The 21,457-nt window shown below is 39.0% G+C and overlaps 1 protein-coding gene across 2 annotated transcripts in view; it reads right to left on the bottom strand.

The window, feature by feature from the left end:
• Positions 1 to 21,457, bottom strand: part of LOC108722067 (MAGUK p55 subfamily member 5-A) — a 72,289-nt gene that overhangs the window by 31,210 nt on the left and 19,622 nt on the right. For both annotated transcript variants that reach the window (XM_018446976.1, XM_018446977.1), the window contains 4 exons: positions 21,171 to 21,252; positions 17,924 to 18,009; positions 17,168 to 17,321; positions 15,654 to 15,838 (listed from right to left, as the gene is read on the bottom strand). In XM_018446976.1, the coding sequence (XP_018302478.1) occupies positions 15,654 to 15,838; positions 17,168 to 17,321; positions 17,924 to 18,009; positions 21,171 to 21,252 (507 nt within the window). The remainder of the gene's footprint in view (positions 1 to 15,653; positions 15,839 to 17,167; positions 17,322 to 17,923; positions 18,010 to 21,170; positions 21,253 to 21,457) is intronic.

The raw sequence follows: 21,457 nt of genomic DNA, 5'->3' as shown, positions 1-21,457 counted from the left end.
CGAACCGTGTACCGGATATCTATTAACGTCTCCACGAGAACATAAAGGACGATTCATGTGACTAATTCACCTATTTATTCCTCGTATTAGATATCTGGTGTTAACGCGGTCAGCTGTTATGTATTTTAGACACGTGCAAGTTCATTGAAGAACCTTAATATAATTTTATCGCATAAATTTAAAAACCGACCGATATAATCGTCATATATGTATTATATCTGATGTACTTTAATCTTCTGATGATTCTCAATATGGACTGAGCTTTAATTCGCGATATTACAGCGAAGTATCCTTTGATGGTTTTACGGTTGACTGATCCAGGGAATCAGTGTATCGATTCATGTACAGGGTGATTCAGGATAACTTCGCTTCTCTAAACTTTCGTATAACATTAAGTAATATTATGTAGTTCCTCTTGGAAGATTCCCTTTAAAGCTTCATCTTCATGTTTCATTGCGTTATTAATGTTTTATTTTACTAACATAAAGCGCGTGTTTCAAAGGGACGTACGGTAACGTTAGACCGCTTTGTAGAAAGCACGTTCAGTTTCCGGCGCAAACAGTTCCGTTTAATATCCGACTTCTCTGACCATCCTCACTAAAGATCCATGACGCTCGGAAAGCACGAATTTAGGAAGGAATGCACAAAGAATGTTACCCGAGATTTTTCACCGGCCGCAAAGTACTTGATGGGGACGCTTTCAGTTACCAGCGTCTCTTTGACGGTTGAGAAAGAGGTACATCAGGTAAAAAATCGTGAAACAATTCACCCTTGTCTGTCAAGTCTAAACGCACGATGTTAATATCTCTAGAGGAGACGGAAGTGGACGGAAAAAACGGCCCACCTATATACTCTCTAATACCTATGTGTACTCGTGCACGCCCGGCGTTTTAAATAATTTCACTTAATCTACGAAGGGGGGGATATTAGCAGATATACAGTTACTGCGGCAACGCCATGAAAATGCAACCGGCGCGCGCGTACGCGGACGACACTTTAATTAAACCGACTAATGCGCGAAAATTTATTGCGCTCGCAAACATCGCGGTCTGTCAAGGCGATGTGCTTACAGACGAGATATCGTCGAGAGATACGAAAGCGCGGGTGCGATATTAATACATCTAGCTCGAATATCCATTACCGATCTTTAACATCCAACTTCAACGAAGCGTTTGATTTTAATGAAAATCCACGCGCGTGACTATCGTACGCGAGAAATTGTATGAATCATATTTCGCGCGAAAAGCGCGACGCTTCTGTGCGCCGAGAGCGCAAAACGAAGCGAAAACGGATATATATTGCGGCGTATTGATCAAACGTGAGTAAAATTAGAAAATACGTAGAGAACGTAGAGCTCGTCGCAAAGCTATCCCATTAATTCCAGTATTACAACGTGAAATCGACAGATATCGACACAATCGATCGACAGAAACGGACGTTGTTCTCGCGAGAGAGAGATGAATTTCTTCCTTGACTGTCTCTCCAAGAGCGACGAGTTTAATTATTCGCGATTACGCGAATTCCTCTCCTGTCGTCGTGCGTCGTTTTACCTGCAAAGAATGGAAACTCTGAGCCGCGGAGCGAGGCATGCCCAGCATGCTTTGCACGGGTCACACGCTCGGTTTAGGTCGATCCACATCGCCATGGCACCGCGCTCGCCGCTGAAGGAGTGGACGAATGAGATCTATCGAAAATGTTATCGATAACGCACGAGTTGAATGTATCACGCGGATAAAAGTAACCTGTCGCATGTAGATATACATGCGCGGGACCGACAGGCGCGAAATTGTTGACACGGTGACGACGGACGCCATGCGCGAGAACTGGTGCCTGGAATGTGGCTTATCGGTGTCGGCGCTTGATATCGAGAGCTTATCTTCAACGGGTCGCCACGTTCGCGTACGTGTACGTATGTGCTGTACGTATGTAAGGTGCGATTCCGTGCGCATACGCGCGACGAACGCGCGATAATGCGTCGGCTGAGGAAGGAACAAGAGAGAGAGAGAGAGAGAAAGAGATGAATTTCAGAGCAGCACTCCGTGCAATTGTTTCATACATAAATGCGCGACGTCCGGATTTATCGCCTCGTTTAATCTTTGGAGAGATGGCACTATTGAGAGGAACGGGCTTCCCCATCTTGCCTATTAAGTAAATGCGAGAAATGATTTTGCCAACTAGACGAGGATTCGATCTTTCTCTCCACGATTATCCCTGCTCATGTTAATCGAAAGATATTATATAGTAGAATTCTCAATATTAACTGGAAAATCTATATATGGAAGAAGATAGATTGGGAGAAAAAGTATTTAGCAATTACAGTCGACTTATATGCATTTCCGCAATATAGATTAACTTTAATCTCGATTTAACTTACTCTTTATCTTTTTCGAAGAATTAAAGCTTATGATCGATTAATATTTATTTTTATCAATGTGGACTAATGTTAATCTCGATTTAATTTATTCTTTATCTTTTTCTAAATTAAAAAAAAGATAAAGAGTAAATGAAATCGAGATTAAAGTTACTCCGCATTGGTAGGAAGAGACATTAATTGATCAGTTTTAATTTTAAAATATGCATCGTAGTTTACTAAATATTTCATTAATATTTTTCTCTTTCTTAATGATTGGAAAATCATATATTTTTAAAGAAAAAAAAATTAATGTAAAAATATTTCAGACATGTGCCCGCGATTTCCCAACTATCGATCGACTCAACGAATTGAGTATTTTTGTTTCCTACGCTATCGTATTCGACGTGGTCTCAGGCATATTATCTATTTATACCAAGCGTGTGTGTGAACTCGGCACGTAACACAGAAGCGTGCGTGTGCGTTTGCACCTGAGGTTTCGAGCTGAATGTACGCGTGCATACGGTACAGGAGGGGGGGAGGAGGCACCCCCGGGAGTTAACATATGCTCGATTATGTACGCGATAGACAACCCCTTCGATGAGTCACTTGCGGCAAATAAAGGAGACGATCGACGAGAAAGAGAAAGAGAGAGACCGTCCTTTTCTCTGGCGCGCACGCAACACCTTTTCACGAACGTCGAGGATGTGTCGGCTTCACGTTCCTTGTCCAATACAATCTTCTTACGTGACGCATCCATTAGTTGGCGTCGCCACAACGTCACGGGATATCACAACGTGACGTCAGACATTTAGTGCGGAAATCGAATCCGTGACGCAGGTAGACGCGTCGGCGGGATTACTCAGGTTTGTATTGTCTATAGCCGATGATTAATAACACAGTTCGACAAACGTCATTTTTTCTTTGCCCATTTCATCTTAATGGTGGTTTTGGCTTATTCATCCTAATTTGTTCAAATTTCTAACATGCTATCGCAAATTCTGTCAACGGCATCGTGTTCAGCGCGAAAACATCTTCGGAGTACGTACTATGGCACTTCGGAGAAAATTTGGTGTTAACCATGTAATTGACAAGATACGCAGGGAATTTTCGGGCCGTGACAAACGTGGTAATCGCGAGGAATCCAGTTACCGAAAGCCGCGAACGTCTCGCGAGAAACCCACCCCCGTCGCCATAATAGAATAGGCTAACTATATCCGATCCTTGACCTAAAAACTCATTGATCTGCTGGTAATTCTAGCGCGGTGTTCCTCGCGTCCCACAAAGCACGAGATGCGATTACGCGCCAGGTGACGACGTGACGCGCAGTTATACGCGGCGTCCAAGGAATGATGAAGCGATTCAAAGCGGAGATGTCCCTCGTTGGTAATTAAGATCCTTTTAAAAAGATAAAACGTTCCAGCGCGAGCATTCGCTTTTTGATCAAGCGGGTGAAAAATCGCTCGATTCCACCGTCATGAAATTTACTTTCTCATAACAAGAAGTGTAACGCACAAGAGCAAACTTTCTCGTGAAAGTACTTTGTACATTGAATCATCCCTCTGGCATTCCCGAGGGAATATATCGTTTTTTCTATCTGTTCCGTACGCTCATAAACATCGCGGGAATTAAAATAACGATTCTTGTGCGAGAGTTCGTCCATTCAACCGTGTTTTCGAGCAACGCGGCGACGGTACGAGTAAATGGCCAGGAAAAACAAACACCTTATTGGTAAACAAAATGAACGAGGCAATGGTGCTGCAGCGCGAAGCGAAAACACGGAAAATTTACATTTTTCCGATTAGCTTTCCTGATCGGGACATTGTTTTCCCTCTCTTTCACCGTGCCTCTCGGATGTCCCGTCATTTGTGTGAATCAGCATTTTTGTTTCGTAGGAAGAAATGGGCCATGAGTTTCTCGCGTCAGCGACGAGTCTCTTCTGGTGCGTCAGGTGCGCATCCACGATCCACGCCGAACGACAGGAAACGCAGGTGCGCGCTCGTCGGTGGACTCGGGTGAACCCACCCTACCAGCAGAGGTAGTTGCGGAGGAGTTGGCGGACCCCAAACACGTCCGACCATAGTTAACTATTACGGCGATGCGTATCGGACGCTACGCACGATGCACTGCGTGCAGCACAGAATTCTTGAGAAAGTTTAGGCAAGGGGAGGAGCTGGTCGATTCGAGTCGACAATGGAATCGGGTACGAGTAAATAGCAGCAGGTAATCCTGCCGAAGTCCCCGGCTTTTCCCCTGACGTTTCCTATTGTGAAGGTCGTCGCCACGAGAAATGCAGACGAAACTTAAATTCCAAGGCGCGCCTCGGACTGGCCTTCAAGATGCAATGCGAGAAGCTGCACTGGAATGAAAATCGCGTCGCGTCGAAAATAAATAAAGAATTTTTTTCATAACGCTTATATTTGCTCCTGAGATGCTTTCAAATAGTTGCGATTGAAGAAAATTTATTTACTATTACTTTTAAGAGAGAATGTAAAGAGATAGTTTACTAAATTCCCCTGTAAACTCTCTTATAATTTTCATCATGTTTTATTTGCAATAGTAGAAAAATAGCTAGAAAATTTGTAATCAAAACTATTTTTGATCAAATTTGCAAAGTAATAACTTCTGAAATACTGTAGAAATACGACGAAAACTTGCGTTACATAAAGTTTGTGAATGTTACCATATTCAAAGTTCATTGCGTACTAAACGCGCGAAGAGTTTTTACTGCAGCAGATTAAATCTCATTGCGATAATAACATTCGTATTCATCAATTTCGTTATTATAATTTGATACGGTACTCGTTATTTATAATTTCATTGTCTTTTGTGGAGCGCATTAATCTTCTTAAATTAACAATATCACATTTACTATCCATTATAATTCTCTTTGTGGAATATCTAACAGACTTCATAAAATAAATCTTTATAAAACCCTAGGAAATCCAATTAATGTCTTTAGGGAAATGTAGTATGTAGCGCAAAATATTATTCCGTATAGAAAACTATATTAATTGTCAAATACCGAATGTTATTCTCCGCGAATAACCACCGCTACATTGCTATTAACATGTCAGCGCATCGTTTGATTAACTCCGTTAACTATGTTCCTAGAACCGAGACGAAACGCGAGATTCGAAAGTGCGAAGGGGGTTTATCTGGATTTCATGCGGTCGCGATGAGCTGATTGCAATTTCCGCATATAATAGAGAACAAACTTGATATTCCACTACTTTCTGTGGACAGCGGGCGACGCGGCTGAATTAGTGAAATAGCAAGAGCAATAGCCGGAACTAAGTGGAACACGGAATTCATTACTGGAATGTGTTTGAGCAATTACACATCGATGTACCGTATATGCGCGTTGTTGATTGGATTTGAGTTTATGCCAAGGAACAGTATAGACGCTATAATAAACTTTCAATTAGTGCTATGGTCCCAACCTTGGCAGTGAGGTCAGTGGCTCTCATGTCGATGTGAACAGACTACATAAAGACAAAAATGTTTAACCTTGATTCGTGCATCAGGAGAAGACCAAATCAAAAGACACCACAGGTGAAATCGAAATCGGTTTGATGATTAACTGACGCAGATTTTTATTTCACGTATATACAAATAACTTTTTTATAATTTTTATAAATATCTACTTATAAAATAATTTAATTATAAATCATAAAGATAACCGTGAGTAATTTTGAATTTTAAATGTATATGTACGTATTTTAGCGATACACTTCTCTCTTGGAAAAAGCTATAAATAAATCGTATAAAATTGCATTCGATTGCATCTCTAATTGGCCTCTTTGTTCTTATTTTGATTGAATATCAAAACGATTTTCTTCTCATTCTCTATTTAACACTGGAGATACCGAGCGATCATTATATTGACTGTTTCTATTACTTTATATATAAATTAATATTATATTTCTTGTGTACAAAAAATCTGAAATGATTTTTTAATAATTATGTTCTTTATATACTGATGAAAAATATTTGGTTTTTTATTTCTTTTTTACTTTCGTAGTAATTTTTATAATAATTTATTCGCTTGGTCTTTTTAGTGAGAAAGAAAAATTGATACGTCGAAGGTTAATTTACAAATAGCTCAAAATTTTAATTAAAGCAGGAGACTCGATTTCGCCGCTTCGTATCTCTCACTAATTAAATAAAAAGGGAAAGGGCTCGATCCATCTCGCAATAGAGCCCGTGTTACACGTAAAATTGATTACAATTTGTCCTGAAACGTAAAAAGGCTGACAATGTAAACAACGATGGGTCATCGCTCGATCTGACATTATCCTACGGCGTTATTACAGCAATTGTACGCGACGACTGTACACGATACCGATCCCGCGCTATCATCATCGCGCTCGCTGCAGCGGTAGAGGAAACGCGATGCACCAGCGAAATGCTCCATTTCCCAGATACCTCGTTGTTGTGCCTCGTTATATGCGGGGATCGGTAAGCTATGCAATATTTAAGTACCGTTTTCCACGGCGAGATATCCGCACAGCCGGTTCCGCGGTGCTCAATTAATCGGCTTGATTAACGACCGTTCCTGTCAACGACCACAGGCTATTATTCGCCACTCGTACAGCTTTTTATCCCCGCTTTTACATACTTGTGTTTCCGTGTTTCAAAAGAATCGCTGAACTTTGGACCGGGTATTTCTTGCGATGCTTCAGCAATGTTGTGCAAGCGATTTCAAGTTGTAAAGTCGAGATGCATTGCAAAGCGAAAATTGGATTCGGGCATAGAAAGGTGATACCCTGCTTATACGTCAGATATATATGTACGTGCACCGTAATAATACGGTAGAGATGATTTTGATGAATGTAATGGCTTTACGAGCGATAATTTCGCGCGATCGCATTGTTACGATAAAAGAGATATATAAAAAAAAGATTATATTTTTCTATAAAAATTGAATCCTCTTCAAAACAGTTTTATTTCCTGAGAGGAATCTACTGCGTCATATTCATCCATTTAAAGTTCCCCTGTCGTATTTTCGGTTTATCTGATAAACTCGTGCTACGAACGAAACTACTTCGTCCCCGTCCATTACATCGCGACGCACAATCAGAGAGTGGGAACTCTCAACGTCTACGAATGTAGTACGCTGGAAACTAACTTCTTGCTGAAGGGAAGGTCGATTGCCGATCGAACGTATCAGCTAAGGATGTCTGTGGTTTGTCTCCGCCACCGTAAGCCGCCATTGTCCGGCTGCTATTTCCAGAATCATAGCTTTCCTCCATTCGAGGGAGGCGATAAAGCGTAAATAGGTCGCCAAGACGATAAGTTACGAATATGATTGGATCCGATATGATCTTCACGATGTAGGTCATGTTTTTCACAGGTGTATATTCTGAACGGGATATTTCGGTTGCGATTATCCAGCAAAATGATTCGCCATTTACTCACGATCGTCCTGCTGAAACTGCATGTACATATATACAATATAATGTGATTAAAAAAAAAATTAATTTTCCGATATAACTTTTTTTTTCGCTTTTAGACCATACGTAGTTTTATGTTTGCTATTATGTCTAAAAACTGAAAGGTGTCTAGTTTTACGGGCGTAACATTTTATTAATTCAAAGCTGACGCTAGAACTTTTGTAATAAACATAAAAAAAATGATTTTTCTGAAGTATCTAAAAATTTAACTAAATATAGATCTAAAAATAATATACTGTTGGACTATCAAAATAATTATCTAAGACGCTTAAGCATGATAATGTTGCAAAAAATATTCTAGCAACCAATTTGAGTATCTTACAATTATTTTGAAGGTGCACAACAAAATTATTTTTAGATTTGAATTTGGCTAAATTTTTACATGCCTTAGGTAAAACCGTACTTTTCGTACAATTATTGACGTTGAGTCTTTGAAATCTATTTAATCTATGTTAATTAAAAGACACTAATTACTTTTAAGGAAACAGAATGGCATAACTCATATAAAAAAGAACGAATATTAATTGTATATTTTTACAAGAACAATCCGCAAATGTAACATAAAGAAAATTGAATTATTTGACAAAAAGTTTTAGGTATATCATTAATTATGACCTGGTTTACACCGTGCGCTTAGTCTGCGACCTATACGATAGATGTCTTATTTGTTTAATCTATAGGTTAAACAAGGACGCCCATTATTTAGGTCGTGGACTAAGCGCACGGTGCAATCGTAGTCAATATTAGGTATTTACGTATAATTGAGTGGGTCAATCAGTAGACCCACTGTCAGTTCTGGAGAATTAAGTTTCGCGAGAGATATGTCGACGTCAAAATGTTTGTCCGTTCGCTTCTCTTTGTCTGATTTTAATTCCAGCATGGAAGACTAAGCGAGACAGGAAATCAGTACATCTCGAGAATGAAATCACTACGTTCCCGAGATTTATGACGGGATTGACGACGGCGATGATCTACGTTGCATTCGCGTTTACACTCTAGACGTCGACAGCGTTGCAACAGGCGACTGTACATGAAATTGTTTACAGAACTGTTTACAATTGTTTCACGCGAGAAAATGTGTGCATAATTTCGACATGGACTATTGTGCTATTATCATGTCGAATAAACTCACGTTTCGTTATTCACTCTATGAATTACAAAGTAAATATAATAATATTGACAAAGTTATTCAGTAATTTGCGATTATTAGAAGTAAATAAATCATCCTCACTATAAATATAATACTTCTCCCATTACATCGATGAAATGCACCGTGTAAGCTTCCGTCGAACGGTTCAGATTACGAAGCGAAGCGCGGCTTAAAGAAAGTGCTTAAAGAAAGATAATATAACAAACGAAACTGCGTTTTTTTGTGTTTTTCTTATAAAATACTTGAGAATAACTGCATCTCTGTTAACAGTTAAATAATCTTTACACACTATAAGATAACACTTTGAACGTATCTTCGAAACAATATCTTCGCTCATGCGTTTAGGATCCAGCTATTTCCTCGTCAGTTCAATTTCTTCTCCTTCGTATTAATTATATAACCGCAATGCACAATCGCCGTGTATGCCGTGCGGATAATATAATATGACGTAACGACACACGAGTAGATGTAACGCAATAGCAGAGCGTGTCTCTATTTTATCTGCATATTTCGTGGAACGACGTGCAATCTGCGACATCCTGAATAGGATGCGAGTGCGAGCGCGTTTAAATGAGCGTTCGTTGAATGCTTTTGTTGGAAATCGTCAGGAAAGTTCGAATTAAACCCGGCACTTTCTTTCCACACTTTCCGTCAGTGGGTTCTAAAACACTTTTTTCTGCCGCAGATCTTTTCCCGCGGAAAACTAACGAGGGGCAATTTCCATGCAACAATATTATTCAATCGTTGACGCGCGGTGTTTTTACGAATTAATGAGCCCTTCCCGTGGCGGGTATGATCTTACGCTCGAGGGTAGGGGGAGGTGCACGAGACTATCAAATGTCTCGTGTACATCTGTTACGTTCCCGTAACAGGCAATCGTTTTGAAGCGGCGATAACTGTATAAAAGACGAGAGGCAAGAAAAATAGAAAGAACTTATCGGCGTTTTACTTCTCCTTCACAAGCAATTTAAACGTCCAATCTAATTTAATTTTGTATATATAGCCCATTATTTAACAACATTAAAATTAAATTATAGGGTAGATTCGTACGATTGCAAATGCAATTGAAAATGGATTAATCTTTTGTAATTGCTGTTTCTAGTGTAAATAATAATGGTATTCTGTTTTATACATTTAAATTGTAGGTCGTTTCTGTAAATATGAGATAATACTGTATTTTTTTATTTTTGTACCGATAGTGGGTCAGAGAAAAACGACAAGCGCGTCACAGTATTGTAACGTGTTCGTAATTAAAGAAAAATTGTATAAGATTTAGCAGCATTATTGTCTTAGTGTACACTGCACTTTATTACATAAACTCGCTATATAGTTCGCTTTTAAATTTGCAATATTTAAAGAAAAGCATATCTCCAAGTTATCTGCGTAACGTAACCGACCTAAATTGCCATAAATTGTGCAGCCGATCTCTCTTCCAGAAGAGCGGCTTGTAGTCGAAGGAACTCGCACGAAGTTATTGCCTTCCCAGAGGCGCAAAAAGTTGAAGTAAAAAGGTGTAATGTTCAAAAATGCGTACATGTTCCTGTATATATAAAGTATGTCGTGACGTGTAAAAGACCGTAAATGATACATGTATACAATTATTGAGAAAAATTCCATTACGAGAATTCTTCTTCGAAGATAATCCTTGGAAAATGAAAAGGAGAAAATATTTTTCAAATAAAAATAACATCATGAAATAAATGAGCATTATTTCTCGAAAAATTTATTTTTAAAAAAATTCTAAAAATTTTGTAATTCGTTTATCAATTAGTTTTTTCATTTCAAATATTTAATCAAAAGAATTATCGCTGTTCGATATTAATTAAATATCTTAGTAATTAAATACAAAATTGAGGTTCCGTTAAAAAATCCGTTAATAAAATCCATTTTAAATTCAAATCAAGAATATCGTATGCCGTATTTACTTCAAATATTAACAATTAAGAAGAAGTACGTCATTCACTTATAACCTAAGCTATTGTGATGTGTGTTTCGTTAAACTAAAGCTCTTGAAGAATCTACTTCTACAACATCTGTCAACAGGGATGTGAGGCTATTCTCTGTACGAAGTCAAGAGCTCGGTCTTTCAAAATCTTCCTTCGTACGGAATCAGTCTGACTCTAGATTAGCCCATGAGAATTAGTATGAACTTGACGCGAGGCTCGGCGTAAAAGGCCATGAATGATGCGCATAATGTGTTAGACGTGAACAATGGGCAGCAGGCGTGTCGTCAGTACATATACACAACGTCGCCGATCCTCGTCACATCCACGTTGCACCACCTATATCCTCCTCCCTATCGCCCCCCGGTCGATCCTCTCTTCTCTCGTGTTCCACCTTCCCGCGACAGTTCGTCCATCCGCGCATCGCTATCCTCTTCCTCCTTCTGCGCGTATGTATGTATTTTCTCTTCTTGTTTTTTTTTTATTTTGAAAGCGGGATATACGTGGTCGGAACAGGAAACGCCATGGGAGAATGAGCAATCGGTATTCCGTGGCTGTGTCACACACATCGGGCCGCAATACTGTAGAGAACGCGCGCACGCTGTAACGAGATGTACTATAGCTCTGGCTACAGTCGCGCCGGCAGTAGGAACACGTTCAATCACGGGAATGCGCTTCGAATTTGCTCGCCTCTTTCTCCTGCTTTACGTCGTGCAAATCGGCCGCGCGTCTCGCACGTACGCGCACAGATTGTCATCCTTTCTTGCCACGCGGAAAAACACTTGCGGACACGCCGTTCGCGAAGATTTTCGCGTGCGGATCTACGATCAGATTGTCGAACTTATAATGCTTACGGCTAATCATTGTTTTAAATTAATTTTTTTACTTAATTAATTTTTTTCAGTGATTATTAATGCGGGAATGGTAGATTTTTGAAGCTGACAGAGCATTCTCAATAAAAATTTTATGTAGTCGACATTTCACAAATTAATCAGAAATTATGATGCTGTGATAAAGTTATTAAAATATGGTTCTATTTGCAATTTTTAAAGCCGTATTAAAATTAAAATATTAAGATAAGAATACTTTCTACCTATTTCTAAAAACGAGATATAAATACAATTGATGTTTAATTAATGTACGTCAATTTTTTAGAATATTTCTATCTACTTCCAAAAACGAGATGTAAATAAAATTGATGTTCAGTTTTAATTAATACATGGAAAAGATGCAATTTTTATAATATTGTCTATTTACTTCCAAAAACGAGATATAAATAATTGTATATAATTCTAATTAATGGGTGTACGATGTATTCTGATTTAATGCAATACGTCGACGGAGGTGACTTTATAGATCATGATACATTCGTTCTTTTAAGGCAATCGTTGATTGTGAGCTGTTCAATACAATTGCTACTACGACGTGAAAAAATGTCACCGTTCCAACCGGACGCGCATAAACATAAACGCAGTTGCCGGGCACGGACGATATCGATTACGAACGAGCGAATCGATATCGGACTTGGATATGGATAACGGACATAAAATTACGAAGTATGAGGCTGTACATACAGTATTTATCGCTAAAAGGAATTATTTGTTTGGTAAATTTAAGGAAGCGCACCGCAAGTTTTTTATACTCCTGTTTTTTTTTTCATTTTTTATCATTAAGCATTTTTGACAGCGTTAAACGAGCGATAAGGTCTTGTCGGAAATATCAAAAAATATTATATTTTCCGAGGATATCGATTGCATGGTTAAAAAAGACTTCGGAAAAAGCGCGAGGATTGCATTTGGGTCGTTGCAATGTATACTAATGCAAAAACTGGCTTCCGCAAATGGAATTCTGTACGCGTGCCAAAAAATGCGTCAGCCGCAATAACTACGGGCTTTTAGGACGTGTCTCGCATGAGATGCATCTTGCTTTAAAGCAGGGAAACTAGGGCACTCGGGACAGGAGCGGGGGAGGGCCCCGATCGCGATCTCATCTTTCCAAAGAAGAGCGATGGTAGACTCTTCACATAGGATTGCAGACTAGCTTACGAGATCGGTGGACATTTTACGAGTTTATTTTCGAACCATTCACCGAAGCGGCCTCTCGTTAAAAGTACCCCGTGTCAATAGGGCACATTCATTCGCACCTGAGCGATATGATGCATCTGGGCGCAAGGTCACGAATAAATTGACGGCGTTCCGCTCGTTTAGAATGGGTCCGTCAACGTGTTTCATTATTACACCGTTAAACTTTTCTCATATCGTTAATAACCCATGGTGTTAATTATTGTCTATCTTTCTCCCGACGCATCATCCGCTCCGACGCGTACTGTGTCGTAAAGTATTAACTGTCTGACAATGAGCCGAGAACAAACCTCGACGGACGGTCGACGGGTTCAGTTTATTAAGTTAGAGAATTAAAAGCGGACAATGCGGGCAGTTATGAGAGAGCGCGAAACAACGGGAACCGGTCATGCGGCGGAACTTGCAAAAGATTACATTTCGAGAGAGTCCACATCCGAGGAAAGCATGAAAAAGTGAAAGAAGGAGAACAAGAAGATGAATAACAAAATGAATAAGAAGACGAACTCTTATCGCCCTTAGCAAAATGACTCCTAAAGCATTGAGCGCGCGAGATAATACACTCTTCTCACACAAAGAGGATGCATTAATCGTGGAAGTGAAAAAAGAAGTCGGTAGGTACGATAGAACGAAATTTCGTCGTTCGTTGTAAAATTAGAGAAGCTTGTATACGAGTACGAGCACTGAGAGTACCAGCTACTCGTGCCGAGCCGTCGCACTTAAAAGAAATCTCTCTTTCCTCTCCGCGTGAGCCTTATCCTCCGCCGTGTATCCATTTCGTGTCACGTTAGAATGCACGAAGGAGAGGAGAGAAAGAGGAGAAGAGAGAAAGTGAGAGGCTGCAAAGGAAAAGAGACAAAAAGAAGAGGGAAGGAGGAAGAGCGCGAAATTCAGCGGAGGTAGAAAAGAAGAGAGAAAGAGGGATCAGCGGGTAGCTCTGTCGAGCTGCATACCGAGGAGCTGGAAAACGCATTGTTTAGGCTGCACTCACACCGGCTCAGGTGGGTGTGTCGCGAGCGTGAAATACCGGCGAAGTGACTCCGTCGAGTGAGCCTGGCAGCCTGCACTTCCAAGTGCTTGAGTCGCGCCGCAGATTCCAGCAGACCATCTCTATCTGCGAGAGAAAGAGAGAGAGAGAGAGAGAGTGTGAGAGAGGCATATTTGATCTACCGACCGACCGGAGATGCGACTCTCTCCGCGGAATCGATTCCACTATGATCGCACTCTTCTAAAGCGCATTTCAGATTAGAGCCCACTTGTCCGTATAGTTGATCGCAGGTCGGATAATCGCTCGCGCATTTTTACATCGAGTTAAACGTACTTCTTCGCAATACCTCGGAATTGAATGTTATTACGAGCGCGGAACGCGATGTGTAAAATGAATTCGCTTAAAAAATCCTCTTCTAATATAGAAATGTAGAACACTAATTTTATTTCGGAGTGAATTTAAAATTATTTAAATTGTGAATTAAAATTGAAGCCAATGATTTAGAGAAATGTTTTATAGCTGGAATAGAGTTGTGTTTAAAAAATTCAATCGTCTAAGTAACGTGAGATTTTAATGTATATATTTCACACATAATATATTGAGATTCCAACGTATATATTGAGATTTAATGTATATATTTCACACAATAATTTTATGTAACAATGTTTAATAAAGTCGTTATGCTAATACGACAACTGACAAGAATAAGCGGCATTAGATGCAGCGTCGAGAAATATCGCATTGCAAAATAAAAACGATCCGGTGCTAAAACTGTGTCACATTCTTTTTTCTCGCGTTATTCTTAACTCGTAACTTTTCTGAGACTCATAACCGGTTTTAATTAAGGAATATAATGAAAAAATGAGTTCTAGACTTCCCGCTGTCCTACTATGAGCTATCTTGCTCCATCTGCACATATATATCTTGTCAGTCTTGTTCTTATTCTTTTTAGTGTTCTCAAATAAAATTGCACCTTGCTTCTTCTTTTCCACAAATGTTTATTGCTATCGTTTATAAAACTGTGTATGTGGATGTATATAAATGTATGAATGTTAGCAGTATATGGAGTTGGCTAAATCCAAATATGTGTGCGGATCTCATTGTCAGTCATCCCTCTAGGAATTTTAAAAGATCGCACTCCAAGTACGTTGATGGCGACATCCAACGGACATCGGCTGAATTTATGTTTCGCTATCGCGGTAAAGCAGAGAACGCGGGGATCCACGAGTAATTCAATATAGATCCAAGTAATTCATTGAACCCCACTCTCTTCATTAGACAATCATTTCGAAGAGAGACGTACTTTAGAATAGACGTTGAAATCGCAAATCACGATTAGAAAAGTGATTTCTCGAAATAACTATTAAGAAGGACTCGCCCGCATTGAATTATATCTCGATCATTCTATTGAATCATGATCAATTATGCGGTCGAATAAGTAACGATAATATTAACGAGCGGTTTCGAGAACGGTCGATAAAAACTTTTATCTCAGGCTATAAAGACGAACGGGATGGCCATCGTTTAGTGAATTAAGCGACGAATAACGCCGTATGCAAACGCTACAGGATGACCCGATGGAACGTAAAGGACGGTGGCTACAACGACGAGAAGTCGATCTGACGATCTGGAGGACACGGAGGCATAAAAGTTCGCCCCCGATCGTGCTTACAGTCCAATGTACTTACCTGCAAATTGGTTCGTCTCGCTCGTCCGGTGGATTCAGGAAATTGCCGTCGTTCACCGCCGAAGACGTCGATCCCCGCGGCGACCTCGGGCCACCCTCCGGTTCGCCAATCAGCACTTCCGTCCGACCATTTTGGAAAGGGCTGCTCGAGCGTCGTTCCCCGATTCTTCCGCTCTGTACCGGTTGCTGTCGGGCAAACGGACGCAAGTTTATGTCTTTGTGAATTGACACACGGAACATCCGTACAATTTATCACATCTTTTATCTAGAGACTCTTCGATCTGTTAGCGGATTTCACCCTAAGCTTGCTCGAACGTTTAGTTAACCTTAGCTATCTCTAATAAAAATTTTGCTATATTTCTGAAATAAAAATTCATGTTGTCGCAACATGAATTTTAACTCTTTCATCAGCAATAGGGATCTTCGAGAAACAGATCAATTTTTTATTGTTCTAGATTATATAAAAATTTGATAAAATTCCGATAACTCCAAGAAAAACAAGAAAATTAAAATAACGTCAATGATATCATATTGACTGAACTTATGTCATTTTTTTAACATGATTCAATCAATATGACATTATTTTGACTTTCTTGTTCTCCTTGGGACTTGTTGAAGATTTCATCAGCTTTTTATCATCATTTGGATAAAATTCAGATTGTAATTTACTTATTTTTTATAGATTTATCTAAAATACACAATCAAAATATCGATGGTGATCTTTAAAGACTTCAGTTGCTGATGAAGGATTAATTTGAAGCAAAACAGCAAAATGCGCAATTTGATAATCCGGTTGATCTATGCATACCCGGTTGATTGAATACATAAATATCCATAATTGATTGTTGATGTATTAAAACGTATTGAAATTGTTTAACAAATAGAATTCTCATTTAGCATAAACGTATATGAGAAAATATTTGTAAAGAAAGATACTGTGATTGTTGATCGGCGATTAATTCGGAGAAACATTTTACGGAACAATAAATAACAGTAGCCTCGTGAAGACTCCCACTTAACGTGCCTAATGTTGGCAATTAAGCGTGATAAATTACCGATGGCGATTTACTATTCCGGAAACTGTTTAATAATTACTTAAGAAATCCAACGGATGTTGCTTATGCAAGCGACAAGCGATTAGTGTCGACATAACGTAATGTTGGGAAAAAAATGTGAGGGAAAAATCAACAGTTGTAATATAATTAAATACATATATCTGCTGATTAATATATTATGTATACTTATATATTATGTATACTTTCCCAATTGTTTACGTTTCAAAATTCATTGTGAAAATTTAATCATGTTATATGTATACAATCATTTCATTTTAATGTTACACGCGGAGATATTACGGATATTTAAAAATTAACATCTCTTTAATAATTATTCTCTAATTAAATACTGAATTTGTTTATACATGTATATTACAGTCTTTTAAAGAATAAATTACCCAAATATTATTTTTGCTCTTGTATTTCTACACTTCTAAAGTAAGCTGTAAGTTTACATTACCAAGAGGTTCGCCTCTTCGCAGCTGTGTTGCTTTTCCAAAGCGTCCTTCCGTTCTTGCGAGGTGTTTTCCACTCGGATGTCCGCCTCTTTTCCTAATCCCTTGGGAATCGTACCGTTGCTAAGTTTGGTGGAGAAAGAATTCGTCTCCAATTCCCTGAAACAATTAAGACAAGGATGGATTAATTAATCTATGACAATCAAATTAATCAACCAGTCGCCAATAAGTAATAACTATAAAATTGGAAATTCTCCGACTTTCCCTATTGTACAAAACAAAAATGGGCCGCGCGAACGTATCGACATTGTGAAAGGATATCAATCACGACAATCGCAATTTGTCACATCCGGTCGGTTACGATGCCTCCTATAGGCGCCGCATATATTTTCTCGCTTACTACACAGACATTGGTTTATTATGCTTTGACAGGAACATCCCAGGGGATATTAAGTCTTCGGAATTAATTACAAGTATTGCGCCTGTGGAGCGACGTCGTTCTACTGCATCCATGACACAAATTGTTTTTAATCGATCCTGAGGCACCTGTGACCCCGAGAATTCTGACATTAAGTGTAAATTTAAGAGTGAAAATTTTTTTATGAGAAGTTCCACCAAGTTTTATTCTCATTATTAAGAAATAGCGAGAGAAAGAGAGAGAGAGAGAGAGAGAGAGAGAGAGAGAGTCTCTCTCTTTCTCTCTCTCTCTCTTGTCTATAACAAAGTTTAGTAACGATATAAAAAGAAGAAAAATGACTTACTTGTCCGCCAAAGTAACCGTAATTTGGCCATTCGATACGTCTTTTGAAGTGGAGTCTTCGCTCGTGGACGCTACCGAATTTATTGTCTGGAACAGTAACGAAAAGTGATCTGTAATATATTTATGTGATTCTCACTGAATTTTATTCTCTTTTATAAAATTGAACTAGAAATGAACTAACAATGCAATGACGCCTTTATTCCAGTAATATCATATCAAATGCTGAATGCAAATTTTTTTGCAAAAAAGCTATGACAAACAATAAATTCTAGCGTAAGTGCAATTTTTTTATTTGGTTACAATGATTGAAAATTTGATAGTATAAAGAGTTGTCACAATCATGCTGTGGTAGTACGATGTAGAATTCAATTTAGTTTTATAAAAAATGACTGATTATACAGTTTCACTTTATTTTTATCGCACGTGCTTCCGCATTTCTGGGCAAAATACGATCCCTGTGTTTATCTCTGTCTCCAACGCGTAACGTATAAATTCGCAACTCGCTTGTGTCGTTTTATATTAATTCTAAAGAACTTAATTCTCTAATAAACTAATTCATATAAAATGTAATAACAATAATTTCGTCAACATCATACAATACATTATTGAGTAAAATCCGACATCCTCATATTCACCCATATTTAGTGAGTAGCTAACGATTTGATATCGTTCTGAAAAAAAATGCTAACGATTCTTTCTCTCTTTTGAAAATATTTTTTCTTCAAATATATGATGATAGCAGTGCGAACTTTCGTTCCGTTTAGTTTCGTTTTGTTAGAAAAAATATCTTTAAAAATAAAATAATTTGAAAAATAATATGTAAATGATCTTCCAGAGTTTACTTTTTTTCATTCAAATATTATAAATTATAAATATTATAAATATTATAAATTACACATCATTTCTTATATCACTAAAATTTCGTCTACTTATAGCAATAGAAAGTTGAGTTATAATTTTGAAGTGCTGTTATATCGTATATTGTCTAGATAGAGATTATGTGTAGACGTCCGACATTGCAATTTAGAGAAAATCTCATCAATCTGAAATGTCTTAAGCATCTTGTTCATATATCTTAATACATTCCAACATCAATGTTGTGAAAAAAACTGACGTGGCAAAATGACCAGACAATTTCCCAAATGACACCACCATCGTCGACAATTAACCGGAGGTCCCTTAGCCCACCTTCTACTTATTCGAATTACGTACTGATATAGAAAGAGCTAGGGAGTAACGTCACATTGTTGATAGCGATACGACTAATCATGCTGAGAATGATACGAACCGTAATATCAAGAAAACTCGTTAACGGTTGTGTTACGACATTCTCGTACGGTTTCCGTTCCGAGATGTGTTTCACGCGATATGCGAGAACCTGATGCGTGCCTGCTTACGCGAGATTTTAACCCGCATGCCGTATCGCGATCACGCGAAACGATCCCGCATGCGACCTTAAAATATCTCGGTCAGAACGCGGTTAATAACAAACAATGCGCGAAACTTTTCTCAGACGAACTAGTTTCCAAATGATTGTTAATTCGATGAGTATTTTCTGAGAAAGATAAAAAAAGAAATTCTTATAATTATAATTGTAAAAATATAACATTATGATACAACATTACAAAAGTTATTTCTATAATATGAGCCATTTCCATAAACGTTAGTTGAAATTGAACTTTCACTAATGTAATAGTTCTCGATCGAAGTAGGTTTAAATGCAAGAGTGAATAAAGTCAATTTTCACCAACTCATATTCGACCGGAAATGTATTTGGATGTGAATTATAACCATGAATGTGAGGCAGAATTATGACATTATTAATCGTTCTCGGAGAGATTCGAGTCAGCTTCAATAAACGGTATAAGTCTCTATTTTAGAACTAAAAAAAATCTGTCGTGCAGAAGTAATAGAGAATTACTTTCATCTCTTTAACTATTTATTTAACAATTTATGGATGTGATCTTTGTTTTATTCTCGATAATATAAATACAAAAATGTTAAAATAGGAAAAAATCTGTCAGACAAACTTGAAAGAATTTTCACGCGTCTGTAGCGTTGGGATTATATCGGTTCCCGTCACTGCACAAAAGTACGATACTTTCGAGTGAAGTGTCGGATGGCACCAATATTTGTCGCTCGGTTACCAACTCAGCGAAAGCGTCGGGTATCAATACAGCTCGGACAACTTTACTCCCGCGACGAGCGCATTGTCGCGCGCGCTTACGGTAATACGCTCGAGGGCGAGGAATTCCTTCTCTATTTCTTCTCAGCGCATATTACTCTTTCCGCGTAATTTCCCCACGACAATGGCGACGTAACGCCTCTGGCTAAAATCACGAGGGTGTCGGCGAAACTCATTATTGCGTAATCGAAGTGCCAAGGGCTTCGGATGGTCGCGAAGGCGCAAGCGAGCGACTCGTGCAACGCGATGCAACGAGAAACGCACACGCTTTGCTCCCGTACACTCCCGTAAACAAGGCCGCGCATAATCACCGTCCGCCTCTCACTCCGCGCTCATTTACTTGGCATATTCCACATTTCATAAGCAGCCTCCGTGACGACTCCGCTCGCTCGCGGCCGATCGATTCATTTGCACGCGTTGCGCCGCGCCGTCCTCGCTACGCGGAATTTGCACGCGGATACGTCGCCATGTACGAGTAGCGATAAGAATCGTCGGAAGACGTACGCGAGAAAAACATGCGATGTCTTTTAACGTGCACCTCCGATTGTTACTCGCGCGTGATTGTCAGATTGCATTTGGATTGCGGCATTCTTGTCAACAGCAGATTAAGGTCACGGGCGGAAATTGATTTTAAGGCAGCTGTACAAGGCATCGCGCGCATAAATATTTTAAGCCAGAAAAATTTTTAAACGAGTTTAAATATTATTTCGTTAAATAATTAACGTGGGGATCTCTAAAAATAAGAGAAAATCGAACGCGATATAAAAACACCAGGCGGAATTCACTACGGTAACATTTCGTTTACATTTTTTTTTTCTACGGAAAGCAGCCAGGCATACTTAACAATTGATTAAAAAAATTTCCTACTACGAGAAAAATTGGACGCGACGATCTAAAAATGAATCTAAAAATCGGCTTCGGCGCAATCTGTGTAAAAAGATGATTCTTTTTATTCGGCACGGTGAGAGGTGCGCGAGATCGTATCTCGGCGGGGCCATGGATTCGTTCGAACATGATATTAACAGGCAATTTAGCTAATTACGTGTCTCGTTCTTATACATACCCGCTGATGTAAAATGCTATGGATGTCGCGCGGCTGGATCTTCTGGAGTGCCGTCAATTTCTGCAGCCTCTCCCTCGCGTTCCTACGAACAGAAGAAACGTCCGCTTGAAAAGCCTATCGCCGCTTATCCTTGGGAAGTCGAACGAGACTTCCGAGATACCGAAGTGAGTCACGGAAGTCAATCCTTATCGCGCACGAAAGTTTCGTGTTTTCGTTCGACGCTTCTCTACCTTTCTCGACAAACGCGCGCGATATGACTGTGTTTGCAAATTGCTACTGAAATCTTT

This window comes from Mycetomoellerius zeteki, unplaced genomic scaffold (assembly GCF_001594055.1).
Source record: "Mycetomoellerius zeteki isolate Tzet28-1 unplaced genomic scaffold, Tzet1.0 scaffold192, whole genome shotgun sequence".
In the NCBI taxonomy this organism is placed as follows: domain Eukaryota; kingdom Metazoa; phylum Arthropoda; class Insecta; order Hymenoptera; family Formicidae; genus Mycetomoellerius; species Mycetomoellerius zeteki.
The sequence above is the reverse complement of the archived record's forward strand: the minus strand, read 5'-3'. Positions and strand labels throughout refer to the sequence as shown.